This window comes from Sinohyriopsis cumingii, chromosome 9 (genome assembly GCF_028554795.1).
Source record: "Sinohyriopsis cumingii isolate HCF-2022 chromosome 9, ASM2855479v2, whole genome shotgun sequence".
NCBI lineage: Eukaryota > Metazoa > Mollusca > Bivalvia > Unionida > Unionidae > Sinohyriopsis > Sinohyriopsis cumingii.
Genome location: NC_142969.1, coordinates 5,605,679 through 5,628,983, shown reverse-complemented (window position 1 = coordinate 5,628,983; position 23,305 = coordinate 5,605,679). Strand labels below are relative to the sequence as shown.

At 35.5% G+C, this 23,305-nt stretch overlaps 1 protein-coding gene across 1 annotated transcript in view; it reads left to right on the top strand.

Annotated features, from left to right (window-relative positions):
* The window catches only part of LOC149791213 (alkylglycerol monooxygenase-like), a 71,832-nt gene extending 53,521 nt beyond the window's left edge, over positions 1-18,311 (top strand). The window contains exons 7-11 of the mRNA XM_089969682.1: positions 2,122-2,201; positions 3,671-3,805; positions 4,105-4,221; positions 7,999-8,081; positions 15,112-18,311. Of these exons, the coding sequence (XP_089825808.1) occupies positions 2,122-2,201; positions 3,671-3,805; positions 4,105-4,221; positions 7,999-8,081; positions 15,112-15,316 (620 nt within the window). The 3' untranslated portion in view covers positions 15,317-18,311. The remainder of the gene's footprint in view (positions 1-2,121; positions 2,202-3,670; positions 3,806-4,104; positions 4,222-7,998; positions 8,082-15,111) is intronic.
* Positions 18,312-23,305: the final 4,994 nt, after the last annotated feature.

Here is a 23,305-nt window from a genome sequence, read left to right as displayed (position 1 = left end):
TGACTGGCAGAGACATTGTCATAATGACATCCAGGTATAATCTGTGACTGGCAGAGACATTGTCAAAATGATATCCAAGTGTAATCTGTGACTGGCAGAGACATTGTCAAAATGACATCCAGGTGTAATCTGTGACTGGCAGAGACATTGTCAAAATGACATCCAGGTGTAATCTGTGACTGGCAGAGACATTGCCAAAATGATATCCAGGTGTAATCTGTGACTGGCAGAGACATTGTCATAATGACATCCAGGTGTAATCTGTGACTGGCAGAGACATTGCCAAAATGATATCCAGATGTATTCTGTGACTGGCAGAGACATTGCCAAAATGATATCCAGATGTAATCTGTGACTGGCAGAGACATTGTCAAAATGATATCCAAGTGTAATCTGTGACTGGCAGAGACATTGTCAAAATGACATCCAGGTGTAATCGGTGACTGGCAGAGACATTGTCAAAATAACATCCAGGTGTAATCTGTGACTGGCAGAGATATTGTCAAAATGATATCCAGGTGTAATCTGTGACTGGCAGAGACATTGTCAAAATGACATCCAGGTGTAATCTGTGACTGGCAGAGACATTGCCAAAATGATATCCAGGTGTAATCTGTGACTGGCAGAGACATTGTCATAATGACATCCAGGTGTAATCTGAGTGGCAGAGACATTGTCAAAATGACATCCAGGTGTAATCTGTGACTGGCAGAGACATTGTCAAAATGACATCCAGGTGTAATCTGTGACTGGCAGAGACATTGTCAAAATGATATCCAGGTGTAATCTGTGACTGGCAGAGACATTGTCAAAATGACATCCATGTATAATCTGTAACTGCAGAGACATTGTCAAAATGATATCCAGGTGTAATCTGTGATTGGCAGAGACATTGTCAAAATGACATCCAGGTGTAATCTGTGACTGGCAGAGACATTGTCAAAATGATATCCAAGTGTAATCTGTAACTGGCAGAGACATTGTCAGAATGACATCCACGTGTAATCTGTGACTGGCAGAGACATTGTCAAAATGATATCCAGGTGTAATCTGTGACTGGCAGAGACATTGTCAAAATGATATCCAAGTGTAATCTGTGACTGGCAGAGACATTGCCAAAATGACATCCAGATGTAATCTGTGACTGGCAGAGACATTGTCAAAATGACATCCAGGTGTAATCTGTGACTGGCAGAGACATTGTCAAAATGGCATCCAAGTTTAATGCCCCAATGCTGCAGTTTATCATAAATTTGACTTTATTTGAAATATCAAGATGTTAGGTTTAAACAACATTCAGATATTTGGTTTAGAATTAGGGGGTGCCTCCCCTTAATTTAGTCAACAAAGTTCCTCATATGTGCAGTCTTTTTCCAGAGTGCTGCAATATTAGTGATGTGATACATTCGACAAATGTCATTAGTGACAGTAATATAATAACAACAACATTTGCACATGGCACACAAATTGATTCAAGAGGGACTGAAGAGAGGCAGGCCCACTTATTTAAAGTTATCTGATAATGAAAGGTGTGCATGTGATAAAATAAGACTTGGGTGAACATTGGTGATCAGCTAGGTGAACTTGGGCTGAAGACATGGCAGGGTGTTAGATTCTTATGTTTACAATGATGACATTGTTGATCTTATGTTCCAGCCTTCAGCCGGGCTTGTTGACCCATGGATGTTGTTGATATACATAGGAATAATTTATACACGTGAAAAATTGTGGGATTTCTCATTTTAAGGGAGAAATTACATTGATCACAGTATTCTGAAACATCAGTATTATCTGGTTTTAAATGAACACAGTGATGTTGAGGACCAATGTCCTTAAGAGTTACTGTTATTCAGATGATTTGGCACATACAACTTCTTGACTTGGCATATCTGACTTCTTGCACTTAATGGTGCTATTGGGGCTTTAAGACTACATTTTGCTGCCATAACTTGTATTATTCATCCAAACAAAAAGCAGTCAAAGATTACAAAGCAGAATGAAAAATCTGCTTTTCATGTCTGGTATTTAAATCATGCTTGAACTGATCCTTTAGATCCATCAAATGTATCTTATTAGTGCACGGTATTTTGTAAAGCACAATTTTCTTGTATTTATTTTTAGGAACTTTCAAGGCAGAGGAGGAAGAGGTGGTATATGGACTGACTCATAACATCAATACTTTTGAGCCCTTTTCTGTCCAGGTCTGTTCTGTCATAAACTGTTTGAAACTGTTTATAGATAGAAAAATACTTTAAAGCCTTCATTACTGGGAATGACTTTGTGGGTATTCATTTTCATGAATTTGCTAAAATATTACATTTTCATCTGTCGTTAAATTTCTGGAAATGGTGCTATAATTCTGGAGTGACCCAAAGTTCTGGAGTTGTCCTGCTATACAGATATTAAATTTATTGAAGGTAGACCATGTGATCAGTATTATCAATGCTTATTTCATTCTCCCTCTGTATCCTGCTCTCTCTATCACTATACTAATTAGATTCATATATAGCAACTGTTGATGTCTAGGATTGGAGACATTTTTTGTATGATGGTAACCGCAGAGTGTGATTATTATAATCAGTACGATAATATTTTGATATTTAGGTGTTAAGTTACACTTTAGTCAAGATTATACAGTAAAACCTGTCTTGAAAGTCAACTGCTATGAAAGACCAGCTGTTCTGAGAGACTGACTTTAATGTCAGATAGAGAATTGATCTCCACTGAGAGACTGACTCAAGTATCAGATAGAGAAATTATCTCCACTGAGAGACTGACTGAAATGTCAGAAAGAGAAATTATCTCCACTGAGAGACTGACTCAAATGTCAGAAATAGAAATGATCTCCACTGAGAGACTGACTCAAATGTCAGATAGAGAAATGATCTCCACTGAGACTGATTCAGATGTCAGATAGAGAAATTATCTGCACTGAGAGACTGACTAAAATGTCAGATAGAGAAATTATACCCAATCAGAGACACTCATTCTTGGACAAGATACTCAGTGTGGAAACAAATATTTTATATAGAGGATGACCTCTGAGGAGAAACAAACCTTACTTGAGAGACCAGATACTCATTACATAAAATATTGTTATATAAAGAAATAACCTCTAGTGGAGAGACCACTAGTTTTAATAGACCAGATACTCAGTGCATGAATTAATATGTATAATGGAGAAATGATTTCCAAAGAGATACCACCTGTCTTGTGAGACCAGATATTTAATGCAATTGTTAAACTAGTCTGTTATATTGAGAAATGATCTCCCTTTAAAGACCATAATATGTTGGCAGAAATGGAAATGGTGGTCTCCCAAGACAGGTTATAATGTATTACTTGTAAATGGGTTTGACTCTAAGATATCATATAGGGGACAGTGTTGTACCTTAATTTATCATGCTTATGTTTTTCTATAGCTCACTAGCATAATTGGGGGTGGGATACATCTTATTGAGAAACTCTAACATTTACAGTCTGCTATACTTAAACCATTTTCAACAATTCGAAACAACTTCTTGTATTTAAGAATACATATGACTGAAACATTTTTGTAATATTTCATTGATTAGTTATATATATATATATATATATATATATATATATATATATATATATATATATATATATATATATATTTCAATATATACTGTTTCTTTTTCATTAGTTTGGTTACATAGGATACCTTCTACACAGGATTCGCAATACAGGAGGGATGCTGAATAAATTGGGAGTTCTGTTATGTGGTCCAGGATGGTTACCTGGGAAACCAAGAACTGGTGATATAGAGGATATTCCAAAGGTTCTATGCTGACATAGATTATTATTTTTCTGACCTAGTTCCTATTTATATTTATTCAAGAAAGATATATGTAGAGTGTAGCTTTTTGATATTATTAAATATATGAAAAGACACAATTGTCAAGGGTGGCAGTAGAAAGTGATGTACAATTTATTGGTATTATTAAAATATATATAGAGCTTATATGTAATGAAAGTGTCCATTTCTCTCAGAAATATCCAAACCACAACAGGATATGTTTATATATTTTTCTCACATGGTTGCTGTAGTCTTCAAATGAAAATAATTTTATGTTTCAGGTAAAAGCACCGGTAAATAGATACGGACCTCATGTAAACTTTTGGATCAACATCTACGTGGCCATACATTTTCTTGTGGAATTATATGTGTACCAAGAAGTATTGGCAAGAAAAGATGTAAATATTGCTTGGAGATTTTCATAGCATGTATTAATGGAGCTTTGTTGTAGCTGGCTTATTAACATCGTATTATCTCATGTATCCATAAGACCAAGTGAGCTAATTGTATGGTACTGCATCCATTATCTCTTTTGTATTTGTCAACAATCTGGATTTTCAACATTTCAAAAACTGATATATAGAATTGAACAAATTTAACATCATCCTAGAATAAATTGGTTTTTGTTGTTGTATACAAAACGATGCCGATCCATATTCAGATGTGGCCTCCATTCTTAAAACAGAAGCAATTTCAAGCGACTTTTTGATCTGCTCAAAAAAGAATTTGACAAAAAGTACCAATTAATACAAAAACACTGCACAGAATTCAAGATTCCCATTCATTAGCTTCAGTATGTAATTCATATACAAAAGCTGCTGATGACTACAACCATGTTGGGACAATTAGAAAAAAAATGTGTATGTAAAAGGTAAAATCTGTGAATATTGTTTTTTGCAGAAACTGTAAACATAAGACGTCTAATACACATTTACAAATTTTACTTTTTGTGCATATGCAAATGATAATCAGCTAGTTAACCAACCTTACCAAAAAGCATCCTGGAATTTAACAAACAATACCAGAAAGCATTATAGAATTTGACCAGCTATGCCAGAAAGCATCCTGGAATTTGACCAATTATACCAGAAAGTATCTTGGCATAAAAATCTTTCAGTATTGTACATATGATATAGAAGCATATAGTAACTTTAAAACAATTGTTTTCATAATATATACAATCATAGCATTGGAAGAAATTTACATGTAAAGTGTCCTGATTTGGAAGAAATTTACATGTAAAGTGTCCTGCTGGTCCAGATTTCGTGGCCAATTGCTCTTTCCTTTGTAAACTTTGAGAACTGTGTTATTCTAAATAAATGTTCGTGACAACAAAATAATAAATGTTTACAAAGTACAAAGGAAGAGAATGACTTTAAATATCATATTAAATTAAGCAAATATTTTCTAAGCGATCTGACTATTCAGAAAGTAAAAATTGGGTAATATTCATTTTACAGTCCAGTTTATTTTTTAATAGTTAAATTCTGATTCATGCTACAAATAGACCATATTTTAAGATACAAGAGGTTGAGTATACTGTCAATTAAAAATCTGTCATGGATAATACTTTTTCTGGATTTTCAAATATCTTTTTGAATTGTGAAATGAGACACACACACACACACACACACACATATATATATAATAGTTACAGTAATAGTCATAGAAGAGAGATGCACATAGATAGGAGATGGCTTTCACTTCAGATTGTCAGTTATAAACTATTGCACAAAAATATATTATCAACATATATGACTACTAAACATGGGATAGAAGTAGAATGTATCCTTGATACCTTTGTTTCCTGATCCTATGTCGTTTCAAAAAAGCATATGAATGTATTTAAATTTAACCTTACATATTTTTTTAGTCTGGGTATTCTTTATGTATCTGATATTTGCTGTTAATTCTGTTCATTTGCACTCATTTATACAGAAAGCTCAAAATTAAGCTTAAATCAAAATCGACCACCTGCTGCATCCAAGGCAGACACTTTAACCACTAGGCCACCAGATTTAAAAGCTTAAGTCAAAATCAAAGATTTTCATTTCAGCCTTACACTGTGAAAAAACTCAAGTATAAAATTGATCAGTATGAGTCTGAAACAGGTCATGTCTAAATAAACCCAGCTGTAATTAACAATTAAAGATTTCCAAACAATTGAAATTCTATACTGGTCTGAAACAGGTCATGTCTAAATAAACCCAGCAATAATTAGCAATTAAAGATTTCCAAACAATTAAAATTCTGTACTGGTCTGAAACAGGTCATGTCTAAATAAACCCAGCTGTAATTAACAATTAAAGATTTCCAAAACAGTTGCAATCCTGCTCCCACCACCTGCCTATAAGCAAACCGTTTTGCTCTGTTCATTTTGTACACTTGATTGATTGTCTAGTTTGGAATTTGACAGAACCATTTGGCTGAGTAATGAAAGGGTTGTCTTTGATATCTCTTCCTGCTGAAAGGAGTTTCACTTGACATTTTCTGTCAGTGTCCGAAAAACCCGAAAACCAAGCTGTAGAAATTCACACAAGTTTGATGAGCACAGTTTATTTGCTTCTGGCTGTGATCACCATAAACGATGTTACGGAACAATATTCAGATTTGTTTTATGTCTCCTTTGGCTCCATATTGTGTGATTTAATTGGAAATTATTCTCAACATAGGTAGGTGTCAGTAGTTCCAAATCATATTTTACATTTCCTTTCTTTTAAAAACCAGAGGATAAAGTGATTGCTGTAAGTTAGTGTATATCAGCATGTGGGAACAGCCTGAAGTATTGACACTATAAGCATAAATTAAATCAGTTGTTTAAAATATACGATGGTTTTGCTCCAAAATAGTTACAAGGTAGAATTCAACGTCCCGTTATTAACAATGATACCTATACCACTTGATCATCAAATGCTATTCTACCACCTTTGTGCCGCATGAGACTTTATCAAAATTCATTTATGCTGTCCACAATTCAACTGTGGAACACATTACCTGATTCAAATAATAAGTAACCCATCCACTCAGAATTTTAAAACTTTCCTGAATCAGAATAAAAATAAAATTTCTTTGTATTATTTTGTTGATGCTCAGACAGATCAAGCTCAGCATATGCAACTGAGAACCAGATGCTGTAACTTAAATAACGATTTATTCCTGATTTGAGAACCAGACGCTGTAACTTAAATAACGATTTATTCCTGAATTGAGAACCAGACGCTGTAACTTAAATAACGATTTATTCCTGAATTGAGAACCAGGCACTGTAACTTAAATAATGATTTATTCCTGAATTGAGAACCAGACGCTGTAACTTAAATAACGATTTATTCCTGAATCATGTTTCTAACAGTAGGTAATGCACGTGCCAACAAGAGAAAACAAATGAACACTTTCTGTTAGAATTTCAGAAATATACAACTTAGAGACATTGCATTCTCTTTACATTACTGACCCAGTTTACAATTAAGACTTTATTATTCAACAATCAATGTATTCTGATGAAATTAATATGCAAATATTTATGGCAGTTCAAACTTTGATAAAATTATCAAAATGATTTTAAATTTTACACACAGGTCATGAACACACAAGTGCATTCCATCTTTTTTTTTACCCTTAAATGATATTTTTAAATAATTATATATATTAAAACTGATTAAGTATAATTTTATATTTGTATATGATTCATCTACATTATGTCGGTAGACAAATATTGATTGTTAAAATTTCTCTATAATAGGGGAGATAGTTTTTAACAAACTTCCAGCTTTCTACTCAAGCCCCATATATTTTTTATAAATCATGCAAGAAAATGATTTCTTGAATAAATCTTGTTAAAGAAAACAACATAGGACTCGAATTTGATGCAAATCAAATGGGGAACATAGACTCGAATCTGATGTAAATCAAATGGGGAACATAGACTTGAATCTGATGTAAATCAAATGGGGAACATAGGACTTGAATCAAATGTAAATCAAATGGGGAACATAGGACTCAAATCTGATGTAAATCAAATGGGGAACATAGACTCGAATCTGATGTAAATCAAATGGGGAACATAGGACTCGAATCTGATGTAAATCAAATGGGGAACATAGGACTCGAATCTGATGTAAATCAAATAGGGAACATAACACATTGATGTCAAGTTTGATGTTCTATATTCACAGGGCTTGTCACAGACTGCAGTAATTCTATCTCTTACTTACATCGGAATGTCCCTGACCTGCTTTGGACAGATACTGGATGGAAAGTGAGTGAAGTAAATGCATATGTAATGTGATACATTAAACTGATATACATTACCTGATATTGATATTAGTTGAAGGTTTCACTTTGACACCATAAGGAAAATTCCTAACTCTGAGAAATATAAAACATCAGTGCTATATAGATTATTCTGATAGCCTTAAAGAAACTTTAATTATAGCTTTCTTGATGGGACTTTAACTCTAGATCTTTTGAAGGGACTCTAGCTTTAACTCTAGATATATTGAAGGGACTCTAGCTTTAACTCTAGATCTCTTGAAGGGACTCTAGCTTTAACTCTAGATATCTTGAAGAGACTCTAGATTTAACTCTAGATCTCTTGAAGGGACTCGAGCTTTAACTCTAGATATCTTGAAGGGACTCTAGCTTTAACTCTAGATATATTGATGGGACTCTAGCTTTAACTCTAGATCTCTTGAAGGGACTCTAGCTTTAACTCTAGATCTCTTGAAGGGACTCTAGCTTTAACTCTAGATCTCTTGAAGGAACTCTAGCTTTAACTCTGTATCTCTTGAAGGGACTTTAGCTTTAACTGTAGATCTCTTGAAGGGACTCTAGCTATATATAATAATAATAATGATAACTTTGTATAGCACGTAATCTTTAGAAGCTCTAAGCGCTTTACAACATTAGACAACACCTATAAGATAAAAAACATAATGATATGATTACAAAAACAAACACCATGAAATTAGAAAACATAAAAAAACATGCTGAGAATATTTAAGGTAGGAAACATTATTAGGTCTTTAAGTTTGTTCTTGCAGTCGAAATAAGTGAGTTTTGAGAGCACTTTTGAAAGTGATCACTGTGTCTTTGTGTCTAAGTTCAGTGGGCAATTAATTCCACGTTGCTGGGCCCTGGTATGCAAAAGAACACTGTCCATATGACTTTGTTTTCATAGTGGGAATAATGAGTATACGCTTGTCAGAAGAGGAGCGTAAGTATCTTGCTGGTGTGTACACATTGGTGAAGTCGGATAGGTATGTTGTACTAGAGTCCAACATTGAAACGTAGCACAGAGAACAAATTTTGTGTTTGATTCTGGATCGAATGGATTGCCACTATAGGGTACAGAGCAGCGGGGAGGTGTTTTCTGATCGTGGTACTCTAAGTATGATCTGAGCAGCTGTGTTTGAACTTTTTGAAGTTTCTGGAGCTGATATTGAGATGAACCAGACAGAATTGAGTTAAATGAACACACAAGTGTTTTAGTGGCATCATCTGAAAGATATTTGCGAATGGAGCTGATGCGTCTCAGCTCAAGATATGCAGCCTTGCATATGTTCATGACATGTTGGTGCAGTGTGAGAGTACTGTCCAGAGTAACACGTAGGTTTCGTACTGATTGTGTGAATTTAATGTGGTTTCACTGATATTTATTGTTTGAGGTAAAGGATGTGAATGAGAAAGTTTTTGTGTTGTGATCAGAATGGCCTCAGTTTTATCATCATTCATCTGCAGCTTGTTACATGTCATCCATGATTTCACATCAGAAATGCACCTCTCTACACCTTGGATGGTAGCATCAACTTCAGTTGGGTGGCTAGATTTGTATATTTGGGTTTCATCAGCGTACAATTGGTGAGACACTGGATGATGATCTATGACACTTGAGAGCGGCTGAGTGAATAGAATGAAGATAACAGGTCCAAGAACAGACCCCTGTGGAACACCACAACATAGATCAACTGGGCTAGAGTGTATTCCATTTGCAGATACAATTTGTGTCCTGTTGACCAAGTAGGACTTGAACCACAGTAAGGCTGTATCATGAATGCCAAATACATGCTGGAGATGGTGAAGTAATATATCATGGTCTGTTGTGTCAAATGCTGCAGACAAATCAAGGAGGGTGAGGACTGTAATCTTTCCGCTATCCAACGCAGAGAGAATGTCATTAACTACTTTTAGAAGAGTAGTTTCAGTACTGTGGCAAGAACGGTATGCAGATTGTACATTGCTAAAAAGACTGTTTGAATTCAGATGAGATACAAGCTGGGATAGAACAACCTTTTCTAAGATTTTTTACATAAATGGGAGATTAGAAACTGGGCAGTAGTTCTTTAAATTGTTATGCTCTAGTGTTGGTTTCTTCAGCAGAGGCTTTACAATGGCAGTTTTGAAAAATGATGGGAATTCCCCAGATGAGAGAGAGGTATTAATAACATCAGTTAGTGAAGGCAAAACTGGATCTAAGCACTCAAGCAGCAGTGATGTTGGAATTGGATCAAGTTCACATGACTTTGGTGCACTCTTCATTAGGATTGTACGTACGAAATCCATAGAGACAGGTTCAAATGCTGCTAATGGTTGCCGCTCAAATTCTGTATCCCAACTGTATGGTGACGATGAGTCAGTTGAAATTGTGGTGTCAAGCTTATCTCTAATGGTTTGTACTTTGTCACAGAAGAAATTTGCAAACATGTCCGGAAGGTCGACTGGAGAGAAGGTAGTTGGAAGTGGTGTAGATTTGTTCCTTGACATTAGCTTGTTAGTAATCTCGAAGAGCTCTTTGCAGCTGGAACTTTCCATGATCTTAGTAGTGTAGTGGGCTGATTTCGCTGCATGGACTATATTTGTGACATTCTTCTTAATGGCTTTATAGATTTGCTTATGAAAAGTGAGACTGGTGGATAGCCAAAGCCTCTCAGCTTTACGGTGGTCTCTTTTAGCAGTGTGAAGCTGGTCCCTAACACTGCTATACCATGGAGAACACTTTTGAATTGATACAATGCATTTGGTAGCTGGCTTATGTTTGTCAAGCAATGAACGCAGGCAGTTATTGAGTTGTTCTGCTGTAAGCAAGTTGTTAGGTTTGCTTGGAAGTTGTACATTAGTTTGGTTCTATTTATCATACGGAGATTTCTCTTAGAGCAGATAAAGGTGGAGGGTTAGGGATACATCAAGATGGCATATAATGCAGAGGTGATCTGATGCAAGGTCATGGGATACTAGGGAGGACCGTAGAATGTTATCATCAGGTCTATGAAGAATCCAGTCTAAAATGTGACCATGTTTATGGATGGGTTGGCTAACTGACTGTTTAAGGTTGAAAACAATGGAATCTATGAGTTTTGATGTGTTTGGGTTTCCGGGACAGTCAAAGTGAAAGTTGAAATCTCCAAAAATAATCAGGTTGCCACCTATCGAATTTCCATACTCCAGGAGATTCGGAAACTGCTCCAAAAAGAGAGATTCAGCCAGCTTGCTTTTTCTACTAGGAGGAGGGCGGTATAGGCAGAAAAAAATGGACTGACCTTTGCTCCATTGTGAATGTGGTTTGGACTAGTTCAAACGATGTGTGGTCAAAATTGAATGTTGTGGTGTGGTTAAGACGTTTGATCATGGAGTTCTTTGTGATGACAGCAATTCCACCTCCACGAGAGTTACGGGGGAATGACTTGATGGAGTAACCAGTGAATGTTAGATCCACACACTTGGGCTTATCGCCTGATGTTTTTAACCATGTTTCTGTCAGGAAAAAGATGTCAGTATTCTGGTCGTTGATAAAATTAACTATTTCTGTGCGCTTTTCCGGTGGTCCTACTGACTGGGCATTGAATAATGCAATACGCAGAGGTATCTCTTGGATAGTTGACACAAAGGTTGACAAATTAGTAGGGATTTGAATTAGGTTATCTAAAGTAACGGTCAAATTTTTTTTTAATTGTTGAGCCAAAATAAGGGAGATAACTGGAATTCTTCTTCCTTTTCTACGCTGGCCAGCTTTGAAACAACGTTTCTTTTTTCACTTTAGTTTACATTTAGGTAATGATGAATGTAGTCCCAGTTCATTTAGTCTAGAGCACAATGTAGCGTGGAGAGCCAAGGAGTGATCATTTAAAGCAATTAATGAGGGTCATCATAGCACAAACGGGTTGACTGGCGAGTATCACATGATGGCAGTTTGTTCAAAAACAGTGGAGCAAGACAGCTGAGAAAAAGTCTAATTGTTCTCATTTCCAAAACAAGGTTATGAAGAAACACATACGAATTGAACAGCCAATACATAATGAACACAATAACATAGGTGAAGACAGGCAACAGGCACAAATATCATGAAAACGGCACTAAAAAATGGAACAGCTGCTTCAAGCCGGTTAAGCGATAGCGGCCATCTTGTTTCCAATATTCTTATGTTATGTGTTTAGGTTCTAATAAACAGTAACAAAGAAAGAGTAAAAACAAGCTTTGAAATATTTAACAAATAATTTATTTCCCTGGAAAAACACTGTAAAAATGAAAAAATAAGAACTTACGGTTTTAAGAAATATAATCCAGAAATAATCCAAGAATAATCCATGAATTAAATTTTAGAAGTCCTAGTAATGAAATGTTCTAATGAATTCAAGTTCGAGTCCTGACAAAAAATGGAAGGCGATGATGTATACTGTTGTTAGTATGATGCTGTAGTATCTAAAGTTATTCCACAGACAATAATATTCTGGTGTTTGAATTTGCGAATAAAATTTCAAGAAATGTCTTTGTTCAAGAATTCTGCATAAGCACTCAAATATTTCAAGGAAAAAGAATAATTCCAAGACATAAAATTTTGACTCAAAACTGGTCACAAACAAACACTTTCCAGTGTAAAAGCTGAGCTGACTAATTTCTCTATAAAGACAGGTTATACAGTAACTTAAGATGCAAAACAGATTCCCGGATGAGGGTCAACCCTCCAGAATTTCAAGAATAGGGTAGAAGTATTTAGGTCTAAAGTCATGTAGTCCCAGTCAGCCTCGATTTCACTATTATCAATCACACATTAAGAATAAAAAAAAATTAGAAGTTGTTTACTTGATTTTCAATCAAGGATTTTCAATCAGGGTCAGGAACTAGGATACAAAGTTCTATTTTTAGGTGTTTTCGACAAAACAGTCAGGTCAAACTAATTTGTGGAAAATATCAAATTCCTAGTAAACAAAATTACGTTACTTTGACATGTAATGAAATAAAATATAAAAAGATTTTAAAATTTACAAGCCCTTAAATTAAATCAAATATAAATTAAACCAAATATGCATAACACTGTCTTGTAGGGACTCCAGCTGTAAGTCTCTTGAAGAGACTATAGCATTAGCTGTCTTGTAGGAACTCTGGTTATAGTTCTCTTGAAGGGACTACAGCTATAGCTCTCCTGAAGGGACTACAGCTATAGCTCTCTGGAAGGGATTCTAGCTTTAGCTCTCTTGAGCAGAGCCTAGCTGTAGAATTCTATAGTTCTCTTGTAGAGACACTAGCTGCAACTCTCTTGAAGGGCTTCTAGCTGCAGCTCTCTTGAAGGGCTTCTAGCTGTAACTCTCTTGAAGGGACTCTACCTTCAGCTCTTTTAGGGCTTCTAGCTGTAACTCTCTTGAAGGGACTAAAGCTAAAGCTCTCTTGAAGGGCTTCTAGCTGTAACTCTCTTGAAGGGACTCTACCTTCAGCTCTTTTAGGGCTTCTAGCTGTAACTCTCTTGAAGGGACTAAAGCTAAAGCTCTCTTGAAGGGCTTCTAGCTGTAACTCTCTTGAAGGGACTGTAGCCTTAGCTCTCTTAGGGCTTCTAGCTGTAACTCTCTTGAAGGGACTCTACCTTCAGCTCTTTTAGGGCTTCTAGCTGTAACTCTCTTGAAGGGCTTCTAGCTGTAACTCTCTTGAAGGGACTCTACCTACAGCTATCTTAAGGCTTCTAGCTGTAACTCTCTTGAAGGGTCTCTACCTACAGCTCTCTTAGGGCTTCTAGCTGTAACTCTCTTGAATTGACTCAAGCTAGAGCTCTCTTGAAGGGCTTCTAGCTGTAACTCTCTTGAATTGACTCAAGCTAGAACTTATTCATTTATTCTTATATTTCAAGTAATTTTAAAGACATAATTAAATGTCATTTTTTCAGTCACCATGAGAAAAGCTTTAAATTATAGTTTTGCAGGTAGCTGGTGGATTGTTTTTCATTTGTCCAAGTAAGCATTAATCAAAGATTTAACTTTATTTGCAGGGAAGGACCCTAGTAGCTGAGTTGTCTTAAAAGGCACTCACCTTTATTGGTCACTCACTCTGCATTTTCAATTTTTCTAAGTGAGCATTTATTATAGTTTTCAGTTCACTTGTGGACAAGATTCATTTTGTCCAAGTGAGAATTTATTATCATTTGTCCAAGTAGAATTTATTGTAGATTCCAGTTTAATTTTGGACAAACCGCTCTGGTGGCCTAGTGGTTAGTGCGTCCGCCTCAGATGCAGGAGGTCGTGGGTTCGATCCCCGGCCAAGTCATGCCAAAGACTTACAAAAATGGTTCTAACAGCTGCCTCACTTGGCGCTCATCATTAAGAGGTTAGTGTTAGGACTGGTCCGCCTGGTGTCAGGATAATGTGACTGGGTGGGACATCATGCTACATGTCTGCATCATGATGCCCCAGTGCAAGACATCACTATAAACTGTCACACTGCAGAATTGTTGTAATGTGACTGAAAATTTTTAAAGCTACATTTAAAATCCAAATCACACAAACACACTTTTGGACAAGATTCAGTTGAATTATCTTCACAAAGAACTGAAATAATGTCAGTTATAAAGACCATGATGATTTACCAATATAATTTACCATGATGATTTACCAATATAATTTACCATGATGATTTACCAATAGAATTTACCATGATGATTTACCATGATGATTTACCATGATAATTTACCATGATGATTTACCAATATAATTTACCATGATGATTTACCATGATAATTTACCATGAAGATTTACCAATATAATTTACCATGAAGATTTACCAATATAATTTACCATGAAGATTTACCAATATAATTTACCATGATGATTTACCAATATAATTCACCATGAAGATTTACCAATATAATTTACCATGAAGATTTACCAATATAATTTACCATGATGATTTACCAATATAATTTACCAATATGATTTACCAATATAATTTACCATGATGATTTAACAATATAATTTAAGTTGTAAGCAAAGATTTCTCCCTATGAATATATCTATTCTGATTTTTTTTTTCAGACTGTCTGGAGTATATTTTGAGATAGTCCGTTGTCTGGGTTGCATTCTTTGTGAAATTATTCTACACCAGTTTGGATTTTGTGACTCATTAGGAGAGCAGTCTGTCAGCATCTATTTACTAAGGATCTTCTTCACTTTGTCAGCATCAATCTGGATTGGGGTTCTGTTCAAACTACAGTCAAGAGAAAAAGCTAAGATCAACTGACCAAAATGTGTAAAACTTGTAAAAATTTCAGTGTTCAGATAGATTTGTCAAGCAATCAATTCTGTTATGAGATAATTTATAATCCCCAATAAATTGTCTTCTTTGTCTTTTCTTTTTCTCACCTGCATATTATAAGATCTTTTATAATTAGACCCTGCATATTACAAGGCCATTCTTGAGACCAATGCTATAATTAGATACTGCATATTACAAGGTCATTCTTGAGACCCATGCTATAATTAGATCCTGCATATCACAAGGTCGTTCTTGAGACCATTGCTATAATAAAATCCAACATATTACAAGGTCATTCTTGAGACCCTTGCTATAATTAGATCCTGCATATTACACTGCGATTCTTGAGACCCATGCTATAATAAAATCCTGCATATTACAAGGTCATTCTTGAGACCCATGCTATAATTAGATCCTGCATATCACAAGGTCATTCTTGAGACCCATGCTATAATTAGATCCTGCAGATTACAAGGTCGTTCTTGAGACCCATGCTATAATTAGATCCTGCATATTACAAGGTCATTCTTGAGACTCTTGCTATAATTAGATCCTGCAGATTACAAGGTAGTTCTTGAGACTCTTGCTATAATTAGACCCTGCATATTACAAGGTCATTCTTGAGACTCTTGCTGTAATAAAATCCAACATATTACAAGGTCATTCTTGATACCCTTGCTATAATTGGATCCTGCATATTACACAGCGATTCTTGAGACCCATGCTATAATAAAATCCTGCATATTACAAGGTCATTCTTGAGACTCTTGCTATAATAAAATCCTGCATATTACAAGGCCATTCTTGAGACCCTTGCTATAATTAGATCCTGCATATTACACAGAGATTCTGGAGACCCATGCTATAATAAAATCCTGCATACTACAAGGTCATTCTTGAGACCCTTGCTATAATTGGATCCTGCATATTACACAGCGATTCTTGAGACTCTTGCTATCATAAAATCCTGCATATTACAAGGTCATTCTTGAGACTGTTGCTATAATTAGACCCTGCAAATTACAAGATCATTCTTGAGACCCATGCTATAATAAAATCCAGCATATTACAAGGTCATTCTTGAGACCCTTGCTATAATTAGACCCTGCATATTACAAGGTCATTTTTGAAGCTCTTGCTATAATTAGGACATGCATATAACAAGGCCATTCTTGAGACTCTTGCTATAATAAAATCCTGTATATTACAGGATCATTCTTGAGACATTTACCATAATCATGATTTAAGTTTTGTTTGCTGTTATTTGGTCATTGGTACAGTCACCTGTGTGAACATAATAATCCAAATGGTATCAATGGGTATGCATCAAGAAATCTATTTCATTAAACGGTAAACATTATGCGTTCATTAGTGAAAGTAGGCACAAAGAAATCCACTTTAAACATGATGGGTAAAATCACACACACATCCAGTTTAAATATTTGAAAGTTATGCCTGATTTTCTAAGGTAATTTTAGACTTTTTTCTAAACCATTGGAATTGATACAAATCTGTGCAAATCTTATTTACCTGTAACAATTATTAATGCAAATCTTATTTACCTGTAACAATTATTAATGCAAATCTTATTTACCTGTAACAATTGTTAATGCAAATCTTAGATATTAATGCAGACCTGATGTACATGTAACAATTATTAATGCAAATATATAATTTGCATGCAGGAATCATTAGGGGAATCTATTTGATATGCAGGAATCATTAGGGGACACCTGTGATGTACATACAGGAATCATTAGGGGATATCTGTGATTTACTTATACAAATGACATATAAACATTATTAGTGCAAATCTGTGATTTACACAAAAGCATCATTCATAAATTCATTTTGTCTATTTTTGCTCTCTCATAAAAATTTTGACTTTAACTGTGATTTACATGTCGTCGTCATTAATTCATTTTCTGTACTTTATTTATGCTCAGACATACCAACATGCCATTCCAGTGATTTACAGGAATGTATCATTAATTAGGTTTATATAGTTTTGCTGTGACCTACCAACATGTTTGTACCTGAGATTTACATGTAGGTATCAATAATTTGTGTTGTGTTCTCTTTTCAAACATACCAACATGTCTACACCAGTCATTTATACATAGATATAATCCTTGTGTTGTGTACTCTTTTCAAATATACCAACATGTCCATACCAAAGATTTACACGATGGCATCATTAGTTCATTTTGTGTAGTCTTACTGTAACATAACCAACATGACCACACCAGTCATTTATACATAGATGTAATCCTTGAGTATTTTGTAGTTTTGTTCTGACATACCAACATGTCTGTACTAGTGATTTAGACATAGATGTAATCCTTGAGTATTTTGTAGTTTTGTTCTGACATACCAACATGTCTGTACTAGTGATTTAGACATAGATGTAATCCTTGAGTATTTTGTAGTTTTGTTCTGACATACCAACATGTCTATACTAGTGATTTAGACATAGATGTAATCCTTGAGTATTTTGTAGTTTTGTTCTGACATACCAACATGTCTGTACTAGTGATTTATGCATTAGTTAGTCTTATACTCTAAGTTATACTGATTTACGTGTAATTGTCATTAATTACCTTTACTTTACCAATATGTCTATGCCAGTAATTTACATTTAGGTATAATTAACTACTTTTAGTTTACCAATGTGTCTATGGCAGTGATTTACATTTAGGCATAATTACTTTTAGTTTACCAATGTGTCTATGGCAGTGATTTACATTTAGGCATAATTAATTACTTTTAGTTTACCAATGTGTCTATGACAGTGATTTACATTTAGGCATAATTAATTATTTTTAGATTGCCAACATGTCTTTGCCCTGATTTGCATGTAGCGTCATTCCTTCATTTTATTGCTCTACCAAAAAAATTAAGACTGTTTCATGGAACTCAGAATATGAGTAGTAAACATTTACAGCATACAAATTGAGAAATAAATCACTTAATACAGTCATTTTACCTTGTACATTATTTTATTTGTTACATTGAAGACCATGGCTGGTAACTTGCATGTTTTTAATATAAGACATGGCTTAGTGACAGTTTTAGGTGAAATATTTGTTTCTGAATTCATTTGGAATGAGATTGGCCTTTATTGAGATACAAATAGATGTCGCATGCATCTCGTTATCGATGAAGTCATTAGTCTGTTTGCACATTCAAAATTGGAGAAGAAATTGGCACAAGAAACAGACAAATAGTTAAATGAAAGAAAAAAATCTTTAGTTTTTCTTCATTCAAAAATCTTTTTATTTGGTCATAACTTGCATCACATTCTTAAGAGTCAGCAAATATTCTAATGATTTGGGGGGGGGGGCAAATGTTTATTTTATACAGGGCACTATTGCCTTGCACAGGGCAGGGTGCCAAATGTTTATTTTATACAGGGCACTATTGCCTTGCACAGGGCAGGGTGCCAAATGTTTATTTTATACAGGGCACTATTGCCCAGCACAGGCCCTGCCCCCCCCCCCAATTAAGATGAGAGAAAAAAGAGGTACTATCCTTAAAATACAAAGTCGATATCTGATATAAAAGAGGTACTATCCTTAAAATACAAAGTCAGATAGCTTATATAAATTCTTTCAAAACAACCAAGACCTTTACAGCTGGAATATGGCCGAGTGGTCTAAAGCGCTCACCGTTCCGGATCACTGCCATCTCACCTCTGTCTGCGTGGGTTCGAGTCCAAGGTTCGGCTAGCGTAGGTACATGGGAAAACCTGCCAGTAGCTTCTCGTGGGTCAGTGGTTCTTCCCTGGGTTTTCCAGGGTTCTTCCTCCACCAATTATACTGGCCGCCATGTATAGCCTATCTTGTGCTGAAAAATGGTGTTAAACCCTAGAACAACAACTACAGCTGGAATATCATTACAGGGCTCATCCCGAAAAGGATGAGTCATTAGTTTCCTCTAGGGATTAAGGGAGTGGTAATGGTAGATGCTTTTTTGTAGATATGAAATAAGGAACAAATGGGCAGACAGACAGACTGACAAATAAATACATTTATGGCAGGCATATAAAAAGAATGACAAAGATGAAGTCAAAAAAGGTAAAATCCTTAAAATGAAAAGTCAGATAGTTTGTATAATCTCTTTTAAAAATATGAAGACCTGGAATATCATCAAAGGACTCTTCTCGGTAAAAAGGCTGGTTCCGTTAGTTACTGCATACATCATGCTGGAAGGTACACCATTAAAGAAAGATTAGAAAGACCTAGATTGATTAGCATTCTAGTTTGATATTGAATAGCAATGCTCTGATTCAACAGGTCACTTGTACTCCCACTCCTGTACAGGTATTGATCATAGTGGGTAAATCTGAATGGATATTCACAAGTTCATAAAGCTGGACGCTTAGTACACTATGTCTATAGAGGGTCTGCTCTATTTTGTATTGCAGATTTAGACCCTGGGTAAGGCCAGTCTGAAAACCACTCAGTATGTGTAGCTTCTATGGTTTTCATTTCTTGATTGCTTGTCAGACTTTCATACAAAATATCTTTTCCTGGCAGCAAGATGGAGAGCAGCAGCAAGCACGATTCTGGACTGGATAACTGGATCAATATCTCATACTGCATCCTAACCATAGATACTGACATCATGTCAGCCAATGTGGCCATGTTTCTTCATGACCAGACTTGACCATATAACTCTGATTACATGGGTCATGACCACAATCGATAAAACAGTATCATCAGACAGTAAACAAACTTGTCCAGTCCCATGACTTGCATAGTGCTGCCAAGCTCTTCACGAGTATGATGACCAGTTTAGTACCATAATACTCAAGAACCCACCTTCATAGCTGCCAGCCCTTACGATTTTGGCATGAATTTCATGACTTTTTCAGTGATTCGCGGATTCACGCCGCAAGCCAAAAGTTCATGAATTCTCCAATTCTCATTTATTTTAAATCTTTAATAAAATAGCCGATTTCCCGTTAAGCACTGGTCGTGATATTGGCAGTTGCCAAAACGGTCCAGTGGCAATATTAGTAGAACTACAGCCGATTGGTACAGTTGGCCCGGTAGCAAGCATTTTAGCCTTTTTTAATCTATATGTATAAGATTAGTTTTACAAATGCTTTTGAGAGAAACTGGGGCCTAACTGGAATTTTGCTCTGTACATGCATCACCAACACTTATTTGAGTTACCATTCGGCATCGCATGTAAGATCTTGAAAATGGCTTCACCACCAAGGAAAAAGAAATGTATTGCTCAAAAAGTGAAGTTTAATTTGGAATATATCAATAATTGGCTGTGCATTCTGCCATTAAACATTCATTTAATATTGCAATCTTGATATAGTATAGTATTGACCGTAAGAGCAGATGGATTTATTGTCATGGTATTTTCACTAATTCATGTCCAAATTAGCTAATTTTTACCCTGTTTTCACTAATTGTGAGCCTGGAAGGTTGGTAGCAATGCACCTCATGAAACCAGTTAGACATGGTTGAGTCTACCTCACATAGTGCTGCTAGGCAATGCTCAGTCATTACAGGCACTCTTGTGGATTAGTCTAACTACATATTACTGCTATCTCGGGGACTAAGTTTTCAAGAGATGTCTCTTGACTTGCTCTCAAGCCTCCCAAGATACTCTAATTAGCAACATGGTAGCAGTAATGGGATCAGACTCCTAGGTGCTGCCAGTGTAGTGGGCCACCATCATTGACCTCCTTCTTCAACTACTTCACAGGTAGCGCAGGAGGCATCAGCATCGCTACCTTAATCTATAAATGGTGAAACAGGCATTTTTTAAGTTCCCTCATTGTTGTTAGATCATACCTAAAGGAGTGACACCCTGCCTTGCAGACTTGAACCGAAGATTCCTCCCAATCCCATCGATTTCCATCTTCATTTCTCTACATCACCTGCTGGGTCTACTGGAACTTTCACAGCATTTAATTTACCTGCCGTTATTTTAAAGTTTTGAGAACTATTCAAAATTCAGTCTGTGTACATAATTGGTCTAGATAAATATCTGTATAAAACGCTGTCTATAAGCTAGCATTATTCAGTGATTTATGACAAGAGTGTATACTAATGGGACTAGTGGGGGCTGAGTGGTCTAAAGCACTCACCATTACGGATCATTGCCATCTCACCTTTGTCTGTGTGGGTTTGAGTCTCGGGTTCAGCCAATGCAGGTATGTGAGAAAGCTTGCCAGTAGCTTCTCGTGGGTTGGTGGTTCTTTCCAGGGCTTTCCCGGGTTCTTCCTCCACCATTTATACTGGTTGCCATGTATAGCCTATCTTGTGCTGAAAAATGGCGGTAAACAAATAAAAAACAACAACAACTAGGACTAGTTCACAATGCAGTGTAAGCTTCAGCTTGTGGTAAATATTTGATGGCGGGGAGAAAAATCATATATACAGTAAAGCAGTTTTGTATGGATCCTATTGAGACTTACTGTTTGTATCCATTATAAACAGGTGTCTGCTAAGTCAAAAAATGAAAATGTTCTGGATTTTCTGTCTATAGAACGTGTCTGTTATGATGGGGTTTACTCTCCAATGGGTAGGGAAAGAAAAAGATAATAGAAAAAATGAAATCAGTCCATCTATTTGTGTTTTAGTGGCAGATTCGTAAAATCCAAATACGAATAATCTATATTTGCAACATTTTTCATAAAGTTAATTAGCTCCTAGTTAATTAGTTTCAACAAATGCTACATACAGACTCTAAAAGGGATCATTTTTCCAACTTTACATTTTTTCTTCATGTCTTTGTGCTAAAATTGTGATCATTATGCAGTTCATTTGCATTCCATGCAGGTTTCCATTTTAGCAACCGTCTCATTATTTTCTTTTATGGTTTTATAATTATCACTTACATTCATTGTTTCCTTTCATTTTTATTCATTCAGATGTATCTGCCAAAAGTTGTGATTTGTGTTTATCAATAGTATAAAATGGACTGAACAATTGCCTTTATGTCTTGTCTCACTATAGTGTCTTGCCTTCATATAATGACTTTCCTTACTATAGTGTGCATTGTCTTACTATAGTAACTTGCCTTACTATAGTTGGTCTTGTCTTACAGTCTTAAGTTAGTGTGTCTTGTCTTACTATATTTTCTTGCCTTAATATAGCGTGCATTGTCTTACTATAGTAACTTGCTTTACTATTGTGTGTGTTATCTTACTATAGTAACTTGCCTTACTATAGTTGGTTTTGTCTTACAGTCTTATGTTAGTGTGTCTTGTCTTACTATATTGTCTTGCCTTAATATAGTGTGTGTTGTGTTACTTCAGTAACTGGCCTTACTATAGTGTGTCTTGTCTTACTGTAGTGTCTTCTCTTGCTATAGTGTCTTGCCTTAATATAGTGTCTTGTCTTACTATAGTGTCTTACCTTAATATAACATCTTGCCTTAATATAGAATGTGTTGTCTTACTCTAGTAACATGCTTTTATATAGTGTTTTACTATATTGTCTTGTCTTGTTATAGTGGCTTGCCATACTATAGTGTCTTGTCTTACTATAGTGTCTTGTCTTACTACATGGTTCATACACTCTTTGAAGGTCTCTGAGAGTTTGGGGAAAATGAGGTAGCATTTTCAAGGCTTTGAATGTTTGGGAAAATCGAGCAGATTAGCCTGAGGTCTTTAAAAGTCTTTGAAAATTGAATAAACCCAAACATTTTAATTTCTTTCCATAATCACAAATAAAATTGTCCAAGGTTGTTAGATTCGGATGTAGTCAAGTTTTTCTGGTTTCTTTCTTCAGATGACCCATTCAGTTTCATTGCTACAGCAATAACAAACAAGCATTTGTTTAGCCATCCAAAGTTGGCCTTGGTGACGACTTCAGTAACACATGCACTCTTCATCAAAGCAAGCTGGCTACAATCTTCAATGAAAACAATGCACCCTTTATCAAAGGAAGTCAGCACCATAACTATTTTCAGCACGTTTTTGTTTTCTAATTTCATAGTGTTTTA